Below are 22,533 nucleotides of genomic sequence, written 5' to 3'. Positions count from 1 at the left end.
AGATGTTTACCTCAGCTAATGAGAGAGTAGCACAGAGGATTTTAAGAAATTTGTTCTTGGGATGTGGGCGTCACTGGCTAGGCCAGCATTTATTGCCCATCCCTAATTGCCCTTGAGAAGGTGGTGGTGAGCTGCCTTCTTGAACCGCTGCAGTTCATCTGGTGTAGGTACACCAACAGTGCTGTTAGGAAGGGAGTTCCAGGATTTTGACCCAATGACAGTGAAGGAACGGCGATATAGTTCCAAGGCAGGATGGTGTGTGACTTGGAGGGGAACTTGCAGGTGCTGGTGTTCCCATGCATTTCCTGCCCTTGCCCTTCTAGGTGGTAGACATCACAAGTTTGGAAGTAGCTGTTGAAGGAGCCTTTGGCGAGTTGTTGCAGTGCATCTTGTAGATTGTACACACTGCTGCCTCTGTGCGTCGGTGGTGGAGGGAGTGATTGTTTCTGGATGGAGTACTAATCAAGCGGGCTGCTTTGTCCTGGATGGTGTCGAGCTTCTTGTGTATTGCTGGAGCTGTACCTATCCAGGCAAGTGGAGAGTATTCCATCACACTCCTGACTTGCGCCGTGTAGATGGTGGATAAGCTTTGGGGAATCAGGAGGTGAGTTACTCCCCACAAAATTCCCAGCCTCTGATGTGCTCTTGTAGCCACAGTATTTATATGGCTACTCCAGTTCAATTTCTGGTCAGTGGTAACCCCCAGGATATTGATAGTGGGGGATTCAGCGATCGTAATACCATTGAATATCAACAGGAGATGGTTAGATTCTCTATTGTTGGAGATGGTTATTGCCCGCCACTTGTGTGGCACAAATGTTACTTGCCACTTATCAGCCCAAGCCTGAATGTTGTCCAGGTCTTGCTGTGTGCAGGTATGGACTGCTTCAGTATCTGAGGAGTTGCAAATGGTATTGAACACTGTATAATCGTCGGCGAACATCCCCATTTCTGACTTTATGTTGGAGGGAAGTTCAGTGATGAAGCAGCTAAAGATGGTTGGGCCTAGGACACTACCCTGAGGAACTCTGCAGTGATGTCCTGGGGCTGAGATGATTGGCCTCCAACAACCACAACCATCTTCCTTTGTGCTATGCATGACTCTAAGCAGTGGAGAGTTTTCCCCCTGATATCCATTGAGTTCGATTTTGCGAGGGCTGCTTGATGCCACACTCAGTCGAATGCTGCCTTGATGTCAAGGGCAGTCACTCTCACCTCACCTCTGGAATTCAGCTCTTTTGTCCATGCTTGGACCAAGGCTGTAATGAAGCCTGGAGCTGTGTGGCCCTGGCAAACTCAAACTAAGCATCACTGACCAGGTTGTTGCTGAGTAAGAACTGCTTGATAGCACTGTCGGTGACACCTTCCATCACTTTGCTAATGATTGAAAGTTGGCTGATGGGGCAGTAATTGGAGGGATTGGATATGACCAGGACATACCTGGGTATTTTTCTTTATTGTCAGGTAGACACCTGTGTTATAGCTGTACTGGAACAACTTGGCTAAGAGAGTTGAGTACAGGTCTTCAGTACTACACGTGGGATGTTGTCAGGGCCCAAAGCTTTTGCTGTATCCAGTGTCCTCAGCCGTTTCTTGATATCACATGGAATGAATCGAATTGGCTGAAGACTGGCATGTATGATGGTGGGGACCTCAGAAAGAGGCCGAAATGGATCATCCACTCAGCGCTTCTGGTTGAAGGTGGTTGCAAATGCTTCAGCCTTGTCTTTTGCACTGATGTTCGGGCCTCTGCCATCATTGAGGATGGGGATGTTTTTGGAGCCTTTTCCTCTGGTTCATTGTTTAATTGTCCACCACTATTCACAATTGGAAGTGGCAAGACTGCAGAGCTTTGACCTGATCTGTAGGTTGTGGGATTGCTTAGCTATGCTTCCACTGTTTTGCATGCAAGTAGTCCTGTGTGATTGGATGTACAAGGAAGTGAGTTTACTTCATAAGTGGGTTAGATTTTATGGCTCAGTTGTACTTTAAGGGAAAACAGTAGACTTATAGATGTACTGGCCTAAATATTACAATTCAAGCTACTTCCCGATGCTCTTTATTCATACTGTCCACAAAAATAAGCAACCAAGAGGCTAGCCCACACCAAAATGACTTGCAGTGCAACATTTCTTAGATCTTGAGCCATAGGGAAAATTATAGAATAAACCATTATAACTTTGTGAAGTGTACTGGAAATCAAATTAAATTTAACCTATGATTTAAAAAGCTTTAATTGAGAAATGATCCTTATGGCTCCCTATTAGTCCTGTATTGCATATACAGCAGTATAGTGAAATAGAGAACTGGAGAATATGGTCACAAAATTGGATAATACTTGCAAATGGGTGTGGAGATTCTGATTCACACAAACGTCGTGCTGCCTGCTCATTTTAATGATTGTAGTGTTATGACCAGTGAGAAAGAGGTCTAGGGGTTCCCTTTCAGCCTTCACCTGGTCTTACTGTAACAGGGTTTAATTTTAAACACACCGTGTTTTTTTAGCTCCCCTTTAGTGAATCCTTGTACACCGCTTCCCAATTATAAGGCTAAGAAACCAGCACAAACAGGCTTTCTTAGGTTTAAAGAAGAAAAGTTGAAATTTATTAAACTTGAACTTAAACTCTAATTCGGCTGGCACCTACAGATACACGACACGCCCACGCGAGCATGCTTACCTGATACACACAGGCAAATGGAGACATAAAAGAGCAGAAGAAAAATAAGGTGGAAAAATTTGAGGCAATATCTGAAGAGTTTTTGTTACGGCTCTTTGAGCTCACTGTAGAATCCTTGATGGTAGGTCGATCTTGCTTTTCGTTGGGGCCCAGTATTCTTCTTAAACCTTGTTCGCTGTAGGAGACTTTTCTCTCTTGGGGTTCATGTGTCTTCAGTGGATTCAGAGGCTTGTGAGAAAGAGATGGGAGCAGACAGGAGAGATCTTCTCAGTCCAGGAGCAAACAGACACTCTGAGGTCAAATTGTATGTACAATTCAGAAAAGCTCAGGTTGCCAAGCAGGTTAGTCATGTGACTAACTGGTCTGACCATGTCTTGGATTACATCACCTTAGCAGTCTCTGGAATGCTGCTCTTACATACAATACCTGGTGATCAAGATCCATTGTGGGTTGAATGTGTCAGGGAGTGGTCCTTTGTCCTTCCAGTCACTGTCTGTTAATATGCAAATGTCTTTTCCAGCCGCGGCTGATCTGTTTAACAAGTCTTTTTTTCACTCCATAACAGTTTAAAATCGATGTTCATGACAAAATTAATGTGCCTCATTCTTGGCAGGTGGGGGCCTAGCATTACAGTAGTGTGCAGCTTGTGCTAAACATGCAGTTGAGTCTCTGTATGGCTAAGCAGTGGACACAAATTTGTGAGAGGCTAGCATGATTTTATGCTAGTCTGCTCTCCATTTAGCCATCCTGCAACTCTTAAAGGGGAGGTGCATTTTGACCAGAGCAGGTGCTGGAAGTCATTGTTAAAGTGAGTTTGACCTTGGAAATACAGCGGAATGGCACAACATAGCTGAGGGCAGACTCCAAGATTTTCCAACGCTGCACTGGAAGCTTTGATGCTGGAGGTGGAGAGGAGGAAAGTTGTAATCTATCCACAGGGGGCTAGGAGGTGCTCCAGAAAAAATAGGGGGACCAAATAGCTGTGGCAGTCAATGCCAGGAGTCTAACCCCAAGGACCTGGATGAAGTGCTGCAAGAAGTTCAATGACCTCAGACGTGTGGTCAAGGTCAGTGATTGTATCTTCAAATGCCATATCCCACTGGCCTCACACACTGCTCAATGCACCAGATCATCATCACTCACCTACCAACAATCTCTATCCATGAAGACTCATTCCTTCCCCTCACATGCTGAGCACTGCTGCAAGCCTCACACCCACAGCTCACAGCTTGCACACACTACCAACTATTCAACCATGACAGCTACATCACCAAAACACATTGCACCACGCTAACTGACACACTTCTCTCCTGCAAGACAAGGTGGTGCATTACTGGAGGCAGTAGGATCTCACCGGCTGGGAACAGTCACAGCTGTATGCCCTTACCACATGGAGGAGATGGTGCTTGCCATCATTGGTGCAGCAATAACTTTGGCTGTGACCAGTGGGGTGCTGAAAACATTGAAGATGGTGCTATGCTCTTACCTAATCCTTCTTCTCACCCACTTTCCCTTCATCCCACAATCTCTTACGATTTACAAGCTGCAGATGGTATAAACACACAATCCTCTTGCTTTCCCTGCCCTCCTTTCACCACAACCCTACCTTTTGACCTTTCTCTTTTCAGATACTCAAAAACTGAAACCTGGTCTGAGAGTGGTGGAAGAGAAAGAGGTGGAAGAGCAGGGAGACAGTGATGATGAAAAAACACCATCCCTCGTTCTCACATTAGCAGCCAGCAGCTCAGATACTGATACTGTGTGTACTTAAGGGGAGGTAGCTTAGAGGCAGGATCGACATGTGGTGAGACAATGGGCACAAATGGCCAGATGGTAGGGCAGGAGAAGAGGATAGCACAGATGCCTGCTCAGCGGAGGGTGAGGTTGCTCACAAATTCTGCTGTAGAGGACTCTGATTAATACTTTGATGGAGTGGTTTACAGAAGAAGGCTAATAGGTATGCACATCAAAATGCTTGGCCCATTGGCAGGCCTGCCAGAAAGTTGGTGGTCAGTGTCAAGGAACATAGAGGAGTCCAGCACCAACTTGGCACAGGGCTTTGCGCAAACCTTCAGCATGGAAGTGATGGCCAGATCCATGAGAACATGTGCAGACCCAACAGTGATGCAGCTGATGTTTGATGGTTGATGTCTCATCTTCCATTGCAGCACAAGCAGAAGCCACACAACATTTGGGTGCTGCAGTGGAAGCTCAGATTGAAGTTTTGCAAGCTCAGACTTCTCTCATGCAAGCTCAACTTGCTACACATACACCAGTGTTCAAAGGGGCTTGCAGGGTGTCACAGCAGTCCAGTAACCTGTCTTCCAACACATTGCTAGGATAGCTGAGGTGCAGCCTCAAGGGAGCAGCAGTGGCACCATAGAGCATTGTGCCTGTGGTTCTTTCTCAGGATTAAATATTTGTCTTGCCACCACTGCCTCTCCACCCTTGCTGTTGCCTGTCATCCAGCCAGCCCAGACTGCTGCCGCCTGTGCCAAGGTGGTGCAGTCCAAAGATAGGCCTTTTTGGGTCAAGCTGCTTGAGGTCGTCCTCCAAGGCCATTTGCAGTCTCCCCCCACTGAAAGTCAGCAGTCTTCCATCAGCCATGGGGTAGCAGTGTGTAGGCGCACTAGGACAGGCAGATGGAAGACAGGAACTAAGGGAATGAATAAGGGTAATTAGTTGACATTTGTATGCAATATGGCATAGTTTGATTTATAAGTGTGACTTTTATTTTTGTATTGTGTCCAAGTGGACACTGTGATGGTCAGTAACAGAGGGAAGGTAAGGGGTGGGACTGTTGGTGAATAGGCAGTTGGGATTACATTTACTGGTATAGCAGTCAGATGAGTCGATCACAGACAGCCCAGTCAGAAAAGGGCTGTGTCAGTTGCCTTGTCTCTTTCTCCTCCTCCTCTTCTCCCTCCTCCTCTGCCTCCTCTTCTGCCTCCTCCTCCTCCTCAGCAGGTTACCATGCACCTGGTGATAAAAGGCTGTTCCCTCATGATGTCAAGGTTGTGCAGGATGTAGCAGAACATCATGAATCTTAACACCCACTCTTCCGAGTGGTGCAGGGCTCCTCCAGAACGGTCCAGGCAATGGAAGTGTCGTTTGAGCACTCCAATAGTCTGCTGTATTATATTACATGTGGCAACATGGCTTTTGTTATGTGCAGGCTGTTCACCAGAGTCACGATCCGTGTCATCAAAGGATATGCCTTGTCGCCCAGTTGCAACCCCTGGTTTGTCATGGTGGCTGAAATGTAGATGGCATGGCGGACTGCCGCAGAATGAAGGCATCATGACTGCTGCCAAAACACCAGGCATGAACCTGCATGATTCATGACCTATGGCCACACACAAACTGAACGGTGAGGGAGTGGAATCCCTTTCGCTTGTGGTACATCGCCATAGTTGACATGTGGTGCTCACTAAACGACATGTGTGCAATCAATGACATCCTGCACCATGGGGAAGCCTGAAATCCTAGTGAAACCATGTGCTCACTCCGCCTGCTGCTCTCTGACAAGAGAGAATGAAATGTAGTCAGCTCCTTTATAACAGAGAGCATCAGTGGCCTCTCTTATGCAACAGCAGATGGAAAACTGCACAATGTTACAAATATTGCCTTCACACCCACAGGCAATGCCATTCTCGCCCTGCTGTGAGGCTGCAGTAGTAACTGCAGCAGGTGCTAGATTTTAGTGAGGACCTGCGCAGTGAAGATGAGACATCTGACTCTCTGTTCCTCACTGAGGTTCATTGTAGGAGATTCGGTTCGTGAACACTCCGGGAAGATATGGCCTCCTGCTGAGAGTCCTCCTTCCCCTCTTCCTCCTTCCTTTACCAGCAGCTTGTCCTGCTCTGTGCCATCTCTGCTCATTCTCCTGGTCGTGCTGCAGGTGAAGGGGATAGAAAGTGGCTGCAACATACTCATGGATTCCTCTTTTTAAACATGTTAATGTGTAGTCAAACTCAAAATTCACATAAAAAGACAAACCATTGAATTTCTTGTGAATTGAAATGGGGCAGCCTAGAATTCCTCACACCATTTACTGGACTTTTTTTTTCTCTAATTCCATTTTGAGGCTAGAGCTACCCACAATAGACTTAAGACCAGTTAGAGGATGCTCTTCTCCTCGCCTTGGCAGCTCCACTATGCATGGTAATTTAGTCCCGCCCTGTGTGAAGCTGGAATTCAGGCATAATGTTGTGCATTGCAAAAGGTCAAAATCATTTAATTTTATTTACATTTTCCAAGGAGGGCACAACGAATTATACTGAAGTGCCTTTACCAGGTCCTGCTCACACAATCTGAAAATGGAGCCATGTGTCTTTTGCAACTAACCTAGAAGAAATGTAGTTGTAAAATATTAACTTTTTATTTCTTAGGAATATTGCCAGCGACTGAAGGAAATAAGACAACAGTATCAGTATGAGGTAAAAGAAATTAAAGGAAAAATGGAAGTAAAGGAGGTAAGCTCTATCATTGAATACATTTAAGGCTGGGGTAGAGAGATTTTTGGTCTCGCAGGGAATCAAGGGATATGGAGAGTGGGCAGGAAAGTGGAATTGAAGCCTAAGATCAGCCATGATTGTATTGAATGGCGGAGCAGGCTCGATGGGCTATATTTCTTATTTATTGTGTTCTTGTAAGAACATAGAAATGGAACTGGTTGCACACATGCAACATTGATTTGGCATTTTCTAAATATTGTAAGGATCACAGTCAATTATAGAACACTGGCTCAATGACAAATTGAAAAACCAGTGTACTGTATCACAGAGAAATAAGACACAAGTTAGTGTCTGTCATATCATTGATTCCAGTTTAAGTAATTTTGCTTCCTGCCTTTATACACGGTCAGGCTTCAGGCACTGGCTGTTGAACAGTCTCATTTAATTTAATATAATCATTGAGCCACTCTCAGGTTTCATTTTAGTTTTATATTTTCACCTCCAACAGCATTCATACCAAAATTTAAGGCAAAATAAAAAATGTAATAGAACAGATTTCTGATTACACCTCTGAATTGCTTTGTCGATGTTAAAGTTGCTATATAAATGCAAGTTGTTATTTCAGTTTAAACATCAGATTATCTTAGAACATAAGAGACAGGAGCAGGAATAGGCCATTGGACCCTTTGAGCTGGCTCCACCATTCAAAAAGATTATGGAGCAACATCTACCTCAACTCCACCTACCTGCACTATTCTCATGGCTCTTAAGGAGCAAATGGTAGCATAGTAGTAATGTCACTGAACTTGTGCTTTCAGAGGTCTAGGCTAATCTGCTGGAGATATGGGTTCAAATCCCATTGTGATAGCTGTTGGAATTTAAATTGGACTAATTAATCAATTTAGTTAATTAATTAAAAAAATCTGGAGCTGAAAGCTAATCTCAGTAATAGTGCCATGCAACTATCATCCATTGTCATAAAATCCCACTTGGTTCACCAATGTCATTTATGGAAGGAAATCTACTGTCTTTACCTGGTCTGCCCTACATGTGGTTGACTTTTAACTGCCCTCTGAAGTGGCCTAGCGAGCCATTCAATTGTCAAGGATAACTAGGGATGGGCAACAAATGTTGGTCTTGCCAGAGATGCCAACATCCCATGAAGGAATTTAAAAAATTCTCTTAGTACCCAAAGCTGAATCATTTCATTTTAAAGGCAATAATATATTTTTATTATTTTATATTGACTGCCATTCTATTCTCATGTGCTTTCTTTGCCAGTCTTATTTTCTTCTTTTTCTCCCCCTCTCAACATATTGTGTGTGGGGCCTGACTCTCACTTGAAGAATTTACGTGACATGCATCATACACCCGCTTTTTTGTTTCACCATAATCTCTATCTCTCTTGTCATCCAAGGAGCCCTGTTTTTGGTTCCCTTAACATTCGCCCTTGTTGGAATATACCTAGCCTGTACCTGAAACATCTTTTCCTTAAAGATCACCCTTTGTTCCGATACAGCTTTTGCTGTCAGTTTTTGGTTCCATTTTACTCTTGCTCCGTTCCTTCTCATCGCGTTGAAATTAGCCTTCTTCCAATCTAGTCGTTCTACCTGTAGGATGTTTATGCACTTCATTAATAATAAAGCAAATCATATTGCAATATATTAAGCTGATATGGAACTGATGTTGTTGTCTCAGGTGAGTTTTATCAAGGGCCCCATATTTGGCTGGGGGCCCTGGGCACAGGCTTTGTAGACCCAAAGGCTAATCCGTCCCTGCCCTGAAAGAGCACCTAAGCTCTCCCTATGATTTCTCCTACCAATCTGTGAGGCATTTTTGAGATCGGGATATTAGTATATGGCAATTGTGAGGGACAACTTACCTCTCACCACTCTGTGATGTAGATGACTGTAATATGCTAAACTACTGTGCTGCAGTTGCAGCCAAAAATTTTATAATTTTTGTGAAAATAAAACTGATAAACAGAAAGGCTTTGTTCCTCTTTTGTGTGCGTGTGACCCAGAATCATCCAGGTATATCAGCTGAGACATATCATATTGATCGAGAGAAACCTGCAGAAGGAGTGGCTGAGCTTCAGGAGCAAAGCAGAGGGAAAGATCCCGTTCAGGTACTGCAGCTTGCTGTTGCAAATAGTACAAGTACCATAGCTGCAGGAGTTTTTTTTTATTCAGGGCACTTAAAATCCAGCCCAATATGTGTTCACACCACACTGACAGGTCACATGTTGCATTACCATCTATGTATTGCTTTTTAGTGCAGCAACTTATTGTAAAGATGAATATTTGAAGGTCTCTATTATTTCTATTAAAGTCTAAATATCATTTCTAATGTATGCTAATTATCAGGACAATATTGGGATATGATTCAATGTTATATCATCTGCAAAGTCAATTTAATTTTTTTGAAATTATTCATTCATCAGATGTGGGCATTGGTGTCAAGGCCAGCATTTATTGCCCAATCCTAGTTTCCCTTGAAAAGGTGGTGTTGAGCCACCTTTTCAACCACTGCAGCCTGTGTGATGAAGATACTCCAATAAATAGTGCTGTTCGGTAGAGAGTTCCGGGATTTTGACCCAGCGACCATGAAGAAATGGTGGTATATTTCCAAGTCAGAATGGTGTGTGACTTGAGGGGAACGTGTAGGTGCCTGCTGCCATTGTCCTTCGAGGTGGTAGAGGTCCTGGGTTTGGCTGGTGCTCTCCCTAAATTTTCTTTAGGTTTAAAATAATTGTATTTACAACATGTGTGCTAGTGATCTAATTCCTGCAAGCCTACACGAAGTTAGCACTAAATTTTGTGAGATGCAGCTCTCAGCTCAGGTCAAACTTGGCAGGAATGCAGATCAGATGTGGTGGTCAGTACACCTGATTTGTGGAGCTTCTGATTGTTAATTCCACCAGGGAATGTCATCTTGCAAAATAACACTGTGCTCTGTGTTATTTGACGTTATCTATCTCTGCCACTTAAGTGAAAATAGAAGTGATATTGCATGTATAGAAATGTCCTGCTGCATGATACATTATTCTGTACAAATTTCAGTCATGTCATTTTTTTCAAAAGCTGCCCAACTAGTGAAGTATAAAAAATTTGCACTGTTTATAACGCCATCTTCCTTCCAAAACTATCAAATTCAAGGAAAAAATATGTATCAAGAGTAGAGCTAAATCCAGTTCATTAGTCAGATGCAGAAAATTAGCCCTTTAATACCATTAGGCATTAACTGAAGAGCAATTTTCTTCCAGACCATTATGGCGAAAACACAACTTCTTGGCACATTTAAGTAGCTTATGTAATGAAATATTCTGTAACAATACAAACTATTTGGCAATGCATTACTACTGATGCAGTATCCTCCATTTTGAAACTTTTTAACTCATGCAATAATTTTTACATTTCATAGGTCATTGAGGAAGATCTGAAACAAATGAGATTGCATCACCAGATGGAAAAGAAGGCACCAGAGCACAAACACAAAGTAAAGGTAAAGGTGATTCCTCCCAGATTAAGTCCATTATTATCAACAAGCATAATAGCATACAGAAATGTTTTATTCATGAAGTATCTAAAAGAAACATGGTGAGCAGCTGTGTGACCTATCAAACCTAATAATGCATGAGTGACAAAGCACAGAGTGAGTTAAGATCACGATGGAGTCTCCCTACCCCAGGACCTTCCATCAGACATCTAAATAGAAAATTCATTAAGATAATTTTTAAAAATTGAAATAACTAAATCTAGCTGTGAATTTCAAAATTTATGAAATTATTTTGAAGTATATGTTTGCAGTTTTATGTCTATTCTGAGAAAAAACGATCTACCAATAAGTAAGGTGCGACTGAGGTACAATGGAACAGATTATGGAGAGGTGAAAGTATGGACCAGAGCAGCTAAATAAAAGCTTGTGAAGTTTGGGGCAGGGACTGTTAAATGGCTATGGCATATGGAGGGCCTGATAAATATTTTGAGATTAGGGGGAGAATGAATTATAAGGGTTGAACAGTATTGATTTTAAGGTATTGAATGTTTTGGAACAGGGAATCTGAAATGTAGAAGATGGTCATGATAGGGCCATTCAAAAGCATCCCTTGTGTGCTTGTTATATTAAGAGTTCTAACATGGATGAATGAGGGAGATGCAATAAAGTTTGCTACATCACACACAATCCAGCTATCACATTTCTCTGAAACTGGTTTATACTAATTTCATTATATTTTGTTTCCACTTATAGACAAAGCAAAATATACCTCTGTCCTGATCCACCCCTGTTTCCACCATTTCACACTGGTACAGTGAATATTGGCACCAAACTATTGTAATACTGCACTTAAATGAAATTCTTCAATAATCAAACTGAGGTCTATGGACCTTAGGAGTTCCACGGGGTCATTAATGTACTCCATGAGCAAGAATTTTACATTTTATACTTTTTCTGTATCTTTGACTTATTAACATTTTTCAATTTTTGTATATTAGTAAACAAACTGACACTCTCTTTTAGATTTTAGAACAGAGATTCCATATAAGTGTGTCAATATTTTCTGTGAGTTCTTGGAGTATGTCATTGTTTGCAATGGATCCTCAATACAGGATAGTTTGGAAATCATTAATCATGAATAGATTCTAATATGTCATAATGAGCAATACTATAAACAAGATTTTCTTTCCCAAAAGGGAGGAATTAAGTTTGAGATAATGTTGGATGGAGAGTTGGCTTATGAAGATTCCCAGCAAGAGCAGGTGAAGTTAACAATGATGATGTTTTCTAAAGAAAATTCTAAATACAATCCGCTGAAATATTCTGCGGGTCAATAAAATAACCAAACAATGTGAGATACCTAAGTACGGTATATCAAACAACCTGGTGCATTTTTGTTTTCAGGGGCCTATAGTAATGTAGATAACTAATAAAGAATGAGAAAGTTGCAAAATGTCCCGAATTTCTGGTGGCAGATCCAGATATTGTGCTGGAACCCAGAGATACTGGGCAGGATTTTGTCCCAGATGGGAGTGAGTATGGAGATGGATGGGTATGAAAATTCATACCACTGGCTGGTTTGCTGGCACCATCCCTCCCCTTGGCCATTTTCCTGGAGGCGGGATGGGGATTAGAGGGTTTACCCCACCCCCCTCCCCCCCAACCCCCCGTAAGTGGTGGGTGGCCAATTAAGCTGGGTAAATGGCCTATTAAGACTGATTTCTGAGACTGACTGGAATTTTCCAGTCGGTCAGCAGGCCCCTCCAAGGACTCGGGGACAAGGCCAGCTGCTGGGAGGCAGCCTCCCAGCGGCAGACCCTGGGGGGCAATTCTCCATATAGGCTTTGAGGCCCTCCCCCCCCCACAATGGCAGCCTAGCTGCTGAGGGCACTTTTTAATTTAAAAGTTTAAAAGGTCGGAGAGAAGGTATCGCAAGATTAAGGCGCCCTCTTACCTGAACTGCAGGAAGCTGCTGCTTCTGAGCTGGAAGGCCTCCTATTGGCCCTCCAGATTCGAGAGCCCACCCGCTGTCCTTAATTGGAAGCGTTCCTGCCCTCTGGCCACTAATTGCCCAATTCAGAGAAAATCACTGCCGGGTGACTGTTTCCCACACAGTGCAGGGTTGTGGCCCCCATTTGATGTCGGGGTCCCGACCCAAAACCCAAAATCCACCAAGTTCTGGCTTTTCCTCTGAACATTATGGGGATCTGCTTGGGACAGAACCTCTATCTGCAAACATGATGGGCTGAAATTTACGAGCCCCTCGACGTCGGGGTTTGGTGTCGGGGAGCCCATAAAATTCTTCCTGGAAGAGGCTCGCCTCGACCCCCGACGTCGAGAAGGCCCCGCTGTATTTTTCCGATGGCGGCGCAGCCACTAGAAACATTAACATGCAAATGAACTTACCTGCCACCGCTGGCTGTCCCACGCCAAATTTACCGCCGCCGATCACAACTCGGTACCTTCAGAACTCCATTAGGAGTTCCGAGGCGAGAAACTGGTGGGGAGGGGGGACGACTAAATTTATCAGGGCAGGAGGGGGAGGGAGCAGGGAAATGTTTTTTATTGGCTGTGGGGATGGTGAGAAGGGGTTGAAGGGCAAAAGTGATGAGGTTGTGGGGGAAATTCAGGGTGGAAATAAAATTAATGTCTGTCAGATTGGCATATAAAACAACCATTGGGGGGGGGGTTGGGAAAGGGCCTCCTGCTTTTGCTTTTGAATTAAAAAGTTTAAAAGATTATTTCCCTTTAAAGATGCAAATCTCTCATGAAGGGCTTGAAGCCCTTTAAAAATGACGCCGGCGCCTGTGCGGTGGTGCGGGATGCCGTTGCCAGGGACGCAGCAGCCGCCTCCTCTACGTCATTGGGGGTGGCCGCTCCACTCCCTCCATTTAAATGAGTCCCTGTGCTTAATATCGCGGGGGCTCAGCGACGCGCTGATAAAATTCAGCACGATATGTAGGTCAGAGGTGGCCTGACTGTGGAGAAGGGAATTCCCTAAGTTGTGCCAGGCAATCAGTACTTCAGAAGGACCATCTTTGGGTCCAGGCATGGACCCTGGTATACAAAACCCAGCTGCTGTATGAAACTGGCCCTGCATAAAATTCCTGCTGGGCTGGGATTGCCAGGACAGATACAACACCAGGAGAGATGGTGTTTTGTCAAAGGGATATGTTTTGAGAAGGTTTTTTAAAGGAGCAGGTAAAGAGGTTTATGGAGAGAATTCTAAAGAGTAGGACCCAGGTGGCTAAAAGCTCTGCTGGGTAAAGGGAGGGGAATGCACAGAAGACCACAATCAGCGAAACAAAAATAATACAGATACTGACAATATAGCTAGTGTAAAAGAGCGCCTTGGTAAACAGAATGACGATTTATAGTCAGTCCCTACACCAAGATTATAATACAGCCTTAAGCCTGAGCTAAAAGTTCTCTTTCTGTTATTTTTAATGAAGAATTAGCACAGCTAGTGTAGATACTAATATGTTTTAGGAACTGGATGTGTTAAATCAAAGACTGACGCACGAACAAGGCGATAACCTTAAACAGAAGAAATGGCAGTTCATTAAGGCAGAAAGTATTCTAGAAGACCTTGCAAGCAAAACATTAGAAGTAACATCTTCTCAGATGGAAGGTATGTGGTAATTTTACTATCTGCCCTTTATGTTTTGCTCTATTAATACGTTTCTTGTACATGTTTATTGATATGTATCTGTATAAAATGTAACAATTCACTTAAGTCTGGCATTTTGTATGTAATATACATTCTTGTTGGAAAAGGTTATAAGAGACAGGATTTATAATCATCTAGAGAAAGAAAATGTTGTTGAGGAGAATACTGAGATTCAGGCTACTAGGCTAGATGGGATTGAGGTTCACAAGGAGGAGGTGTTATCAATTTTGGAAAGTGTGAAAATAGATAAGTCCCCTGGGCCAGATGGGATTTACCCTAGGATTCTCTGGGAAGCTAGGGAGGAGATTGCAGAGCCTTTGTCCTTGATCTTTATGTCATCATTGTCGACAGGAATAGTGCCGGAAGACTGGAGGATAGCAAATGTTGTCCCCTTGTTCAAGAAGGGTAGTAGAGACAGCCCTGGTAATTATAGACCTGTGAGCCTTACTTCGGTTGTGGGTAAAATGTTGGAAAAGGTTATAAGAGACAGGATTTATAATCATCTTGAAAAGAATAAGTTCATTAGCGATAGTCAGCACGGTTTTGTGACGGGTAGGTCGTGCCTCACAAACCTTATTGAGTTTTTCGAGAAGGTGACCAACAGGTGGATGAGGGTAAAGCAGTGGATGTGGTGTATATGGATTTCAGTAAGGCGTTTGATAAGGTTCCCCACGGTAGGCTATTGCAGAAAATACGGAAGTATGGGGTTGAAGGTGATTTAGAGCTTTGGATCAGAAATTGGCTAGCTGAAAGAAGACAGAGGGTGGTGGTTGATGGCAAATGTTCATCCTGGAGTTTAGTTACTAGTGGTGTACCGCAAGGATCTGTTTTGGGGCCACTGATGTTTGTCATTTTTATAAATGACCTGGAAGAGGGTGTAGAAGGGTGGGTTAGTAAATTTGCAGATGACACTAAGGTCGGTGGAGTTGTGGATAGTGCCGAAGGATGTTGTAGGGTACAGAGGGACATAGATAGGCTGCAGAGCTGGGCTGAGAGATGGCAAATGGAGTTTAATGCGGAAAAGTGTGAGGTGATTCACTTTGGAAGGAGTAACAGGAATGCAGAGTACTGGGCTAATGGGAAGATTCTTGGTAGTGTAGATGAACAGAGAGATCTTGGTGTCCAGGTGCATAAATCCCTGAAGGTTGCTACCCAGGTTAATAGGGCTGTTAAGAAGGCATATGGTGTGTTAGCTTTTATTAGTAGGGGGATCGATTTTCGGAGCCACGAGGTCATGCTGCAGCTGTACAAAACTCTGGTGAGACCGCACCTGGAGTATTGCGGGCAGTTCTGGTCACCGCATTATAGGAAGGATGTGGAAGCTGTGGAAAAGGTGCAGAGGAGATTTACTAGGATGTTGCCTGGTATGGAGGGAAGGTCTTACGAGGAAAGGCTGAGGGACTTGAGGTTGTTTTCGTTGGAGAGAAGGAGGAGGAGAGGTGACTTAATAGAGACATATAAGATAATCAGAGGGTTGGGTAGTGAGCGTCTTTTTCCTCGGATGGTGATGGCAAACACGAGGGGACATAGCTTCAAGTTGAGGGGTGATAGATATAGGACAGATGTGAGAGGTAGTTTCTTTACTCAGAGAGTAGTAAGGGCGTGGAACGCCCTGCCTGCAGCAGTAGTAGATTCGCCAACTTTAAGGGCATTTAAGTGGTCATTGGATAGACATATGGATGAAAATGGAATAGTGTAGGTCAGATGGTTTCACAGGTCGGCGCAACATCGAGGGCCGAAGGGCCTGTACTGCGCTGTAATGATTAGATTAGAGATACAGCACTGAAACAGGCCCTTCGGCCCACCGAGTCTGTGCCGAACATCAACCACCCATTTATACTAATCCTACACTAATCCCATATTCCTACCAAACATCCCCACCTGTCCCTATATTTCCCTACCACCTACCTATACTAGTGACAATTTATAATAGCCAATTTACCTATCAACCTGCAAGTCTTTTGGCTTGTGGGAGGAAACCGGAGCACCCGGAGAAAACCCACGCAGACACAGGGAGAACTTGCAAACTCCACACAGGCAGTACCCGGAATCGAACCCGGGTCCCTGGAGCTGTGAGGCTGCGGTGCTAACCACTGCTCCACTGTGCCGCCCATAGTAATGTTCTAATTCTAATTCTAATAACTACTAAGAGCAACAAGAGGCAGCTATAACAAGAATAAATGTCTCACAAACCTGGATGTTTACTGAGCTAAGCAAAATCTGGAAAATGTGGAAGTCAGACAATGAGCTAAAGATTTTCTATAGTCTCAGTCATTCTTCAGTAATCCTAGTTCAATGCGTGATGATAACTGCATTTGAAATTCTGTATATAGATGACAACTTGAATGCACAGGTTGTCAGGTAGATAATGTAGATTACAGTCTATAATCCGGATTCCCTCATAAGCAGCACTTGAATCGTTTAAATGTGATTACTGTTAGCTTCCTGAAGATCATTTTGAAAAATGTCTCAAAATGCCTGGAGTGTGGTTTTGTGTATATAATTGACCAGAATTTTCTGGCAAAATAGCAGCGCATTTAATGCACACATTGTTATTAATGTATAAATTGTCCAGCGATTAGTTGTGAGGAACAGATAGCCCTTGAGTTGCAAATCACCACAAATTGTTGGATGATTTGTGCCGCTCTGTCTTTAGCCTCGCGAAAAAGGCAAATTGCCATCAACTGCCCCCATCCCACACCCCGGCCACGAGTTTTAAGAAATTGCTGTATTTGCACGTGGATTACTAATTAAACCAGCCACTGAAAGTTTGGGCTGGTACTTAACAGCGTAAGTACCTTTTTGATCACAAGATTCATCTTCCTGCAATGTCACTCAACCTCTCCAGCCCAGAAAGGGAACAGTTGAAACTATGGAATTTCATTCCTACAAGTAGTAAATTATTGTTTTTAATGTTTTATTATTCTGCCTCTTTTTTCTCTCTCTCTTAAGCAAATTTTTCTTTTTCTGAAATAAAAACCGAAAGTGCTGGAAGTACTCAGCAAGTCAGGTAGTATCTGTGGAGAAAGAAGCAGAGTTAACATTTCAGTTCAATGACCTTTCATCAGAACTGGAGGATGAAAGGTCATTGAGATGAAAAGTTTACTCTATTTCTCTCTTCACAGATGCTGCCTGACCTGTTGAGTATTTCCAGCATTTTCTGTTTTTTGTTCAGATTTCCAGCAGCCGCAGTATTTTACTTTCTCTTTTTGCACCTCATTTGACTCTAATTCACTCTATTCCTTTCTCAATTGTTCCTGTTCCCTTCTCAATGTTTAAATCTTAGTGGTTAATGAGACAGATTGTTGGTCCCATCACTTACCAAGGTCCCAAATGACCCGTTACTCTCGCTGTTCCATTACCAGCTTGCACTTCCAGCACTTTGCAACACAAACATTTTTTGAGTTGAAGGGTGAACGAAAAGGTCTAACTAATGGGGCACGGTGTGAGATGCCTCACCAATAAATTCTAGGCCAGTGTAAACTGTTATGGTTATTGCTGCATCTGACTTTCTCACTTTTTAGCCACCTCTGTAGCTGACAAGGTTATGGTGATGGATGCAGAAGCTCCAAGAAGCAGAAATCAGTGGGAACTAAAACCACCGGATACTCTGCTGAATGCACTAGTGGCTGCTCAGCTATCATCAGTTTGTCTGACCATGTCTGAAGATAAAATTGGTAAAGAACCATTTTGCATTTAGATAGTATATGATAAACAAGGACTTGTATATTTAAAATTTTGACCCGCATTATGAAATATCATCTAGTTAACTAATTACATTCAAAAACCTAAACTGTGCACTTTTAGTAAATATTTTTGTTCCTAAGGTGAGTAACACTGTGGAAAAAAATGACCATAATTTAATAAATGCAAAGTATTTCCCTGTGGTATACACAGTGGCTATTAGTATATAATAATACAATTATATAAATCTGATCATTTTTGCAACCACTTATCTGTATTTCAACACATCATTTAATTCCAAATATTGGGGGGCTGACATTAAAATGGCATAACTAGCATAACCTCAGTCCCTGCTCTTTTTTATATTAATCAGTATTTAGATTTAGCCTTATGTTTACGTAGCACTTTTCATAACCTCACGAAGTCCCAAAATGCTTTGCAGGCAGTGATGTACTGTTGTAATGTAAAAAATGTGGATGGATGGTGGGTGCAAAATGCACCAAACCACTTCTGTGCAGACATCGGCAAATAAAACGGTCACTTCAATTGCACTAAACATTATGTAGACTTACTTAAAGCAGGTCTACCATCTTGCTTGGGTCAACAATACAAGGCAAAATTTAAGCTAAAGTGACAAAGTAGGTAAAAATTAGTTTGGCTACCAAGCTCCTGGTCCCGATGTTTATGGAAGGTGAGGAAGGTGCAGGGGAGGCAAAAAAAGCTGAAGAATCCTGCAAGGGTGGGGACATGAAGGTCCTGCTGAATGTAACAGCAGGGGCACCTTATCGTTTTTTTGTTCCATTTCCTGCTCAGTAACCTGCCAAACTGACAGCCGAGCCAGTTGCCGTGAGATAACAACAGCAGCGTGCGCCTGCAACTGGGGACTTAGGGACAATTCCTGGCAATCAAGAGATTGTCAAGTGGAAGTGGTGGTGGACATTGGCAACTGTGGCTGGGGAGGACAGAATCATGGAATGGTTGCAGCGCAGAAGGAGGCCATTCGGCCCATCACCCCTCATCATCTTCCTCCAAAATATTGGGATTCCAAGGGACTTCCAATTTTGCTCCTTTTAAAGTCGGTGAAGGTCAAAATTAAATAGACCCAGAGACAATTTCGGAAAGGGATAGATTGAAGTTGGCTAAGAGAACAAAACTTCACTTGGCTGAAGGTGTTTGCAAATGCTTCAGCCTTGTCTTTTGCACTGATGTGCTGGGCTTTGCCATCATTGAGGATGGGGATGATTTTGGAGCCTCTTTCTCCGGTTAGTTTTTCTAATTGTCCACTCCCATTCATGATTGGATGTGGCAGAACTGTAGAGCTTTGATCCGATCTGTCGGTTGTGGGATTACTTAGCTCTGTCTATTGCACGCTGCTTCCATTGTTTAGCATGCATGTAGTCCTATGTTGTAGCTTCACCAGGTTGAAACCTCATTTTTAGGTATGCCTGGTACTACTGCTGGCATGCTGTCCTACACTCCTCATTGAATCAAGGTTGGAGTATTAGCTGGAGTGTTTGGGTGCCAGCAAATGCTGGCACATTCTATTACTTTTTTGTTGTACCTGTGAATGCAATGAGTGTAAGGAGCAAGGGACCAGCACATCTTCTAGTACAATGCATTCTAAGTGAAGTTTGTTATCTTACATGCCCTCGGCAGGTTATTTAGTTGACCAGTAGCATTGCACTGCAACTGTGATGGAGAAAGGGGGTGTGGCAAGGAGGGTGGTGGAGGTGGGGGTAAGCCAGAGACGTGGCATTTGCTGACACCTCCCTTCACATGGCTGAAATTGCAGACTTTGATGGGTTCCTCGACAACTCCTTGCCTCAAACAGTTCCTGTCATAGAGTGATACAGCACTGAAACAGGCCCTTCGGCCCACCGAGTCTGTGCCGACCAACAACCACCCATTTATACTAATCCTACATTAATCCCATATTCTCTACCACATCCCCACCATTCTCCTACCACCTACCTACCTACACTAGGGGCAATTTACAATGGCCAATTTACCCATCAACCTGTAAGTCTTTGGCTGTGGGAGGAAACTGGAGTACCCGGCAGAAACCCACGCAGTCACAGGGAGAACTTGCAAACTCCACGCAGTACCCAGAACCAAACCCGGGTCGCTGAAGCTGTGAGGCTGCGGTGCTAACCACTGCCCCACTGTGCCGCTCCTGTTGTGTTGCATCTGCTGTAGGAGGATCACCAGATCCATATCTGAAAAGTGAGCTGAGCTATTCTTGAAGGTAGTCTTGCTGCAATAATTCCTGTGCTGTTCTAGTGCGACTCTCAGAATTCTTCCAGTTGCTGCCTGGCCCTTTATCCGGAAGGATTTTACATTTTAAATCCTGCAGCAGCAAAACATTTCCAAGCCCAATCGCAGCAAACAAATGCATGGTGGGACATGTGTTGGGAAGCCAACCAGCATAATTATAAAGAGCTGACCTCAGCAAATGGGCAAGAATCACGCCACATACACAATGGATGGGCAGATGTCCTATCCCCCTGCATGTTGCAGGCCCTGAGGAAAATTACAGCCTATATTTATGGTGTGTATATAGTATATTTATTTATATATAAAACTTGCATATATAATGTTTATTGCATAAAAAATTGCAGCCATCAATGGGAATGTTTATTGGATTTAGGAGTCAAACTTTCCAATATATTTTTATTGTTTTGACACCAACTTCATGATTAAGAGAATAATTTTGGGGATAAATTGTTTGTGTGCTGAGTCAGCCTCGACCTTTCACATGGTGCAGGTTATTGATCAATTGTGTTTCTGTTCAACAGATGGCACACTGACTCCTTTGAAACCAACAGAAGAGAGCAGTGATCCCAAATCAAATTCTGCCTCTGATGTAGAAGTAGATAAGGAGCGGCTGGAGCCGAGATCTGATGATGACGACACGTAAGCTAACTGCTCTTTTTTTCAGTGTTAACCTCCCAACATTCATAAAAAAAGCTAATTACACATTACCTAGAATGTACAACAGAGAAACAGGCCATTCGGTCCAACTGGTCCATGCTGGTGTTTATGCTCCGCATAACCCTTCTCTCACTCCTCTTCATCTAACCCTACCAGCATAGCCTTCTAGTTCTTTCACCCTCATGTGTCCATCTAACTTCCCCTTAAATGCATCAATGCTATTTGCCTCAACAGCACCTAATGGTAGTGAGTGCAGATCAGCCAAGGATTTCAGTAAAGCACAAAGGTAGGAGATTGAAATTTCCATGCTGTTTCCACTTCACGTATGTTTTGGATCAGCACAGCAAAGTTCTCGAGACCTGCTAAAATCTTATTGCTTTATGTACAGTTTTGGGAGCAACATTGATATCCCTGTGACTGATAAGAAAATTAGTTATTCAAAAATCAAAACACTTTAGCAGAGAATTTCCATGCTATTTTCAGCATATAATTAAAGTGAATAACATTTTTTGACAGCAACATGGGCCAGAAGCTTCTTACTCCAGTTTTCCATCCCAAAATCGAATTTCCTGATGCATTTTGATCTGTCCTGCAATCCGCCCACACAATCTCTAGTGAACTAATTTAAATAAATTCTTATAAGGGTCAGTGACACTGCAGCTCCATGTATCCTGCTTTTGCGCTCACAAAGCAATAGGTACAGTGGGGTATGGTAGCATTGTGGTATGTTACTGGATAAGTAATTCAGAGGCCTGGACTAATGATCCAGAGACAAGAGACCAACTCCCACCACTGCAGCTGGGGAATTTAAATTCAGTTAGTTAATAAAATCTTGAACAAAAATCTAGTACCAGTGCCGTTGACCATGAAACTGTCATTAAAAACCCATCCGGCTCACTAGTGTCCTTTAGAGAAGAAAATCTGCCATTCGTGTCCAGTCTGGCCTATATGGAACGCCTGCTCCACAGCAATGTGCTTGACTCTTAACTGCCCTCTAAAATGGCCTAGCAAGCCACTCAGTTATAGCAACCTGCTGCAACAAAGTATGATAAGAATAATATTGGACGAACCACCTGGCATCGACAAAGGCATCAGATTTGGACACGACAAAGGCATACCCTGCCCAGTCGACCTGGAAAGTCCCCCTCACTAACATCTAGGGAATTGTGCCAAAATTGGGAGAGCTGTCCCACAGATTAGGCAAGAACAGCCTAGCATAGTCATACTCACCGAATTACAGCCAATGTTGTTGGCTCCTCCATCACCATTCCTGGTTATGACCAGTCCCACGAAGAAGGCGACTCACCACCAACTTCTCAAGGGTAGTTAGAGATGGGAAATATATGTCGGCCTTGCCAGAAACGGTTACATCCCAAAAACTAATAATAAAAAAATTGTTCATGACACAAAGATAGGTGGTATTGTAAGCAGTGTATATGGAAGCATAAAATTGCAAAGAGATATTGATAAATTAAGCGAATGGGCAAAACTGTGGCAAATGGATTTCATTGTAGGCAGATGTGAGGCCATCCACTTTGGACTTAACAGGAATAGAGCATGGTACTTTCTAAATAGTGAAAAGTTAGGAACAGTGGAGACCCAAAGAGATTTGGTG

The 22,533-nt window shown here is 43.2% G+C and overlaps 1 protein-coding gene across 3 annotated transcripts in view; it reads left to right on the top strand.

Moving 5' to 3' along the window:
- The window catches only part of LOC137371219 (serine/threonine-protein kinase Nek5-like), a 76,883-nt gene that overhangs the window by 48,837 nt on the left and 5,513 nt on the right, over nucleotides 1–22,533 (top strand). The window contains exons 15-21 of one of the 3 annotated variants that reach the window (XM_068033412.1): nucleotides 7,070–7,153; nucleotides 9,159–9,263; nucleotides 10,559–10,639; nucleotides 11,830–11,895; nucleotides 14,123–14,264; nucleotides 17,828–17,980; nucleotides 20,783–20,900. In XM_068033412.1, coding sequence (XP_067889513.1) covers nucleotides 7,070–7,153; nucleotides 9,159–9,263; nucleotides 10,559–10,639; nucleotides 11,830–11,895; nucleotides 14,123–14,264; nucleotides 17,828–17,980; nucleotides 20,783–20,900 — 749 coding nt within the window. Of the gene's footprint in view, nucleotides 1–7,069; nucleotides 7,154–9,158; nucleotides 9,264–10,558; nucleotides 10,646–11,829; nucleotides 11,896–14,122; nucleotides 14,265–17,827; nucleotides 17,981–20,782; nucleotides 20,901–22,533 lie in introns of all 3 variants that reach the window. The other 2 variants (XM_068033411.1, XM_068033413.1) reach the window with 2 other exon arrangements.

The sequence above is a fragment of the Heterodontus francisci genome, chromosome 6, assembly GCF_036365525.1.
Source record: "Heterodontus francisci isolate sHetFra1 chromosome 6, sHetFra1.hap1, whole genome shotgun sequence".
Classification (NCBI taxonomy): domain Eukaryota; kingdom Metazoa; phylum Chordata; class Chondrichthyes; order Heterodontiformes; family Heterodontidae; genus Heterodontus; species Heterodontus francisci.
This window is presented reverse-complemented; position numbering and strand designations above follow the sequence as displayed.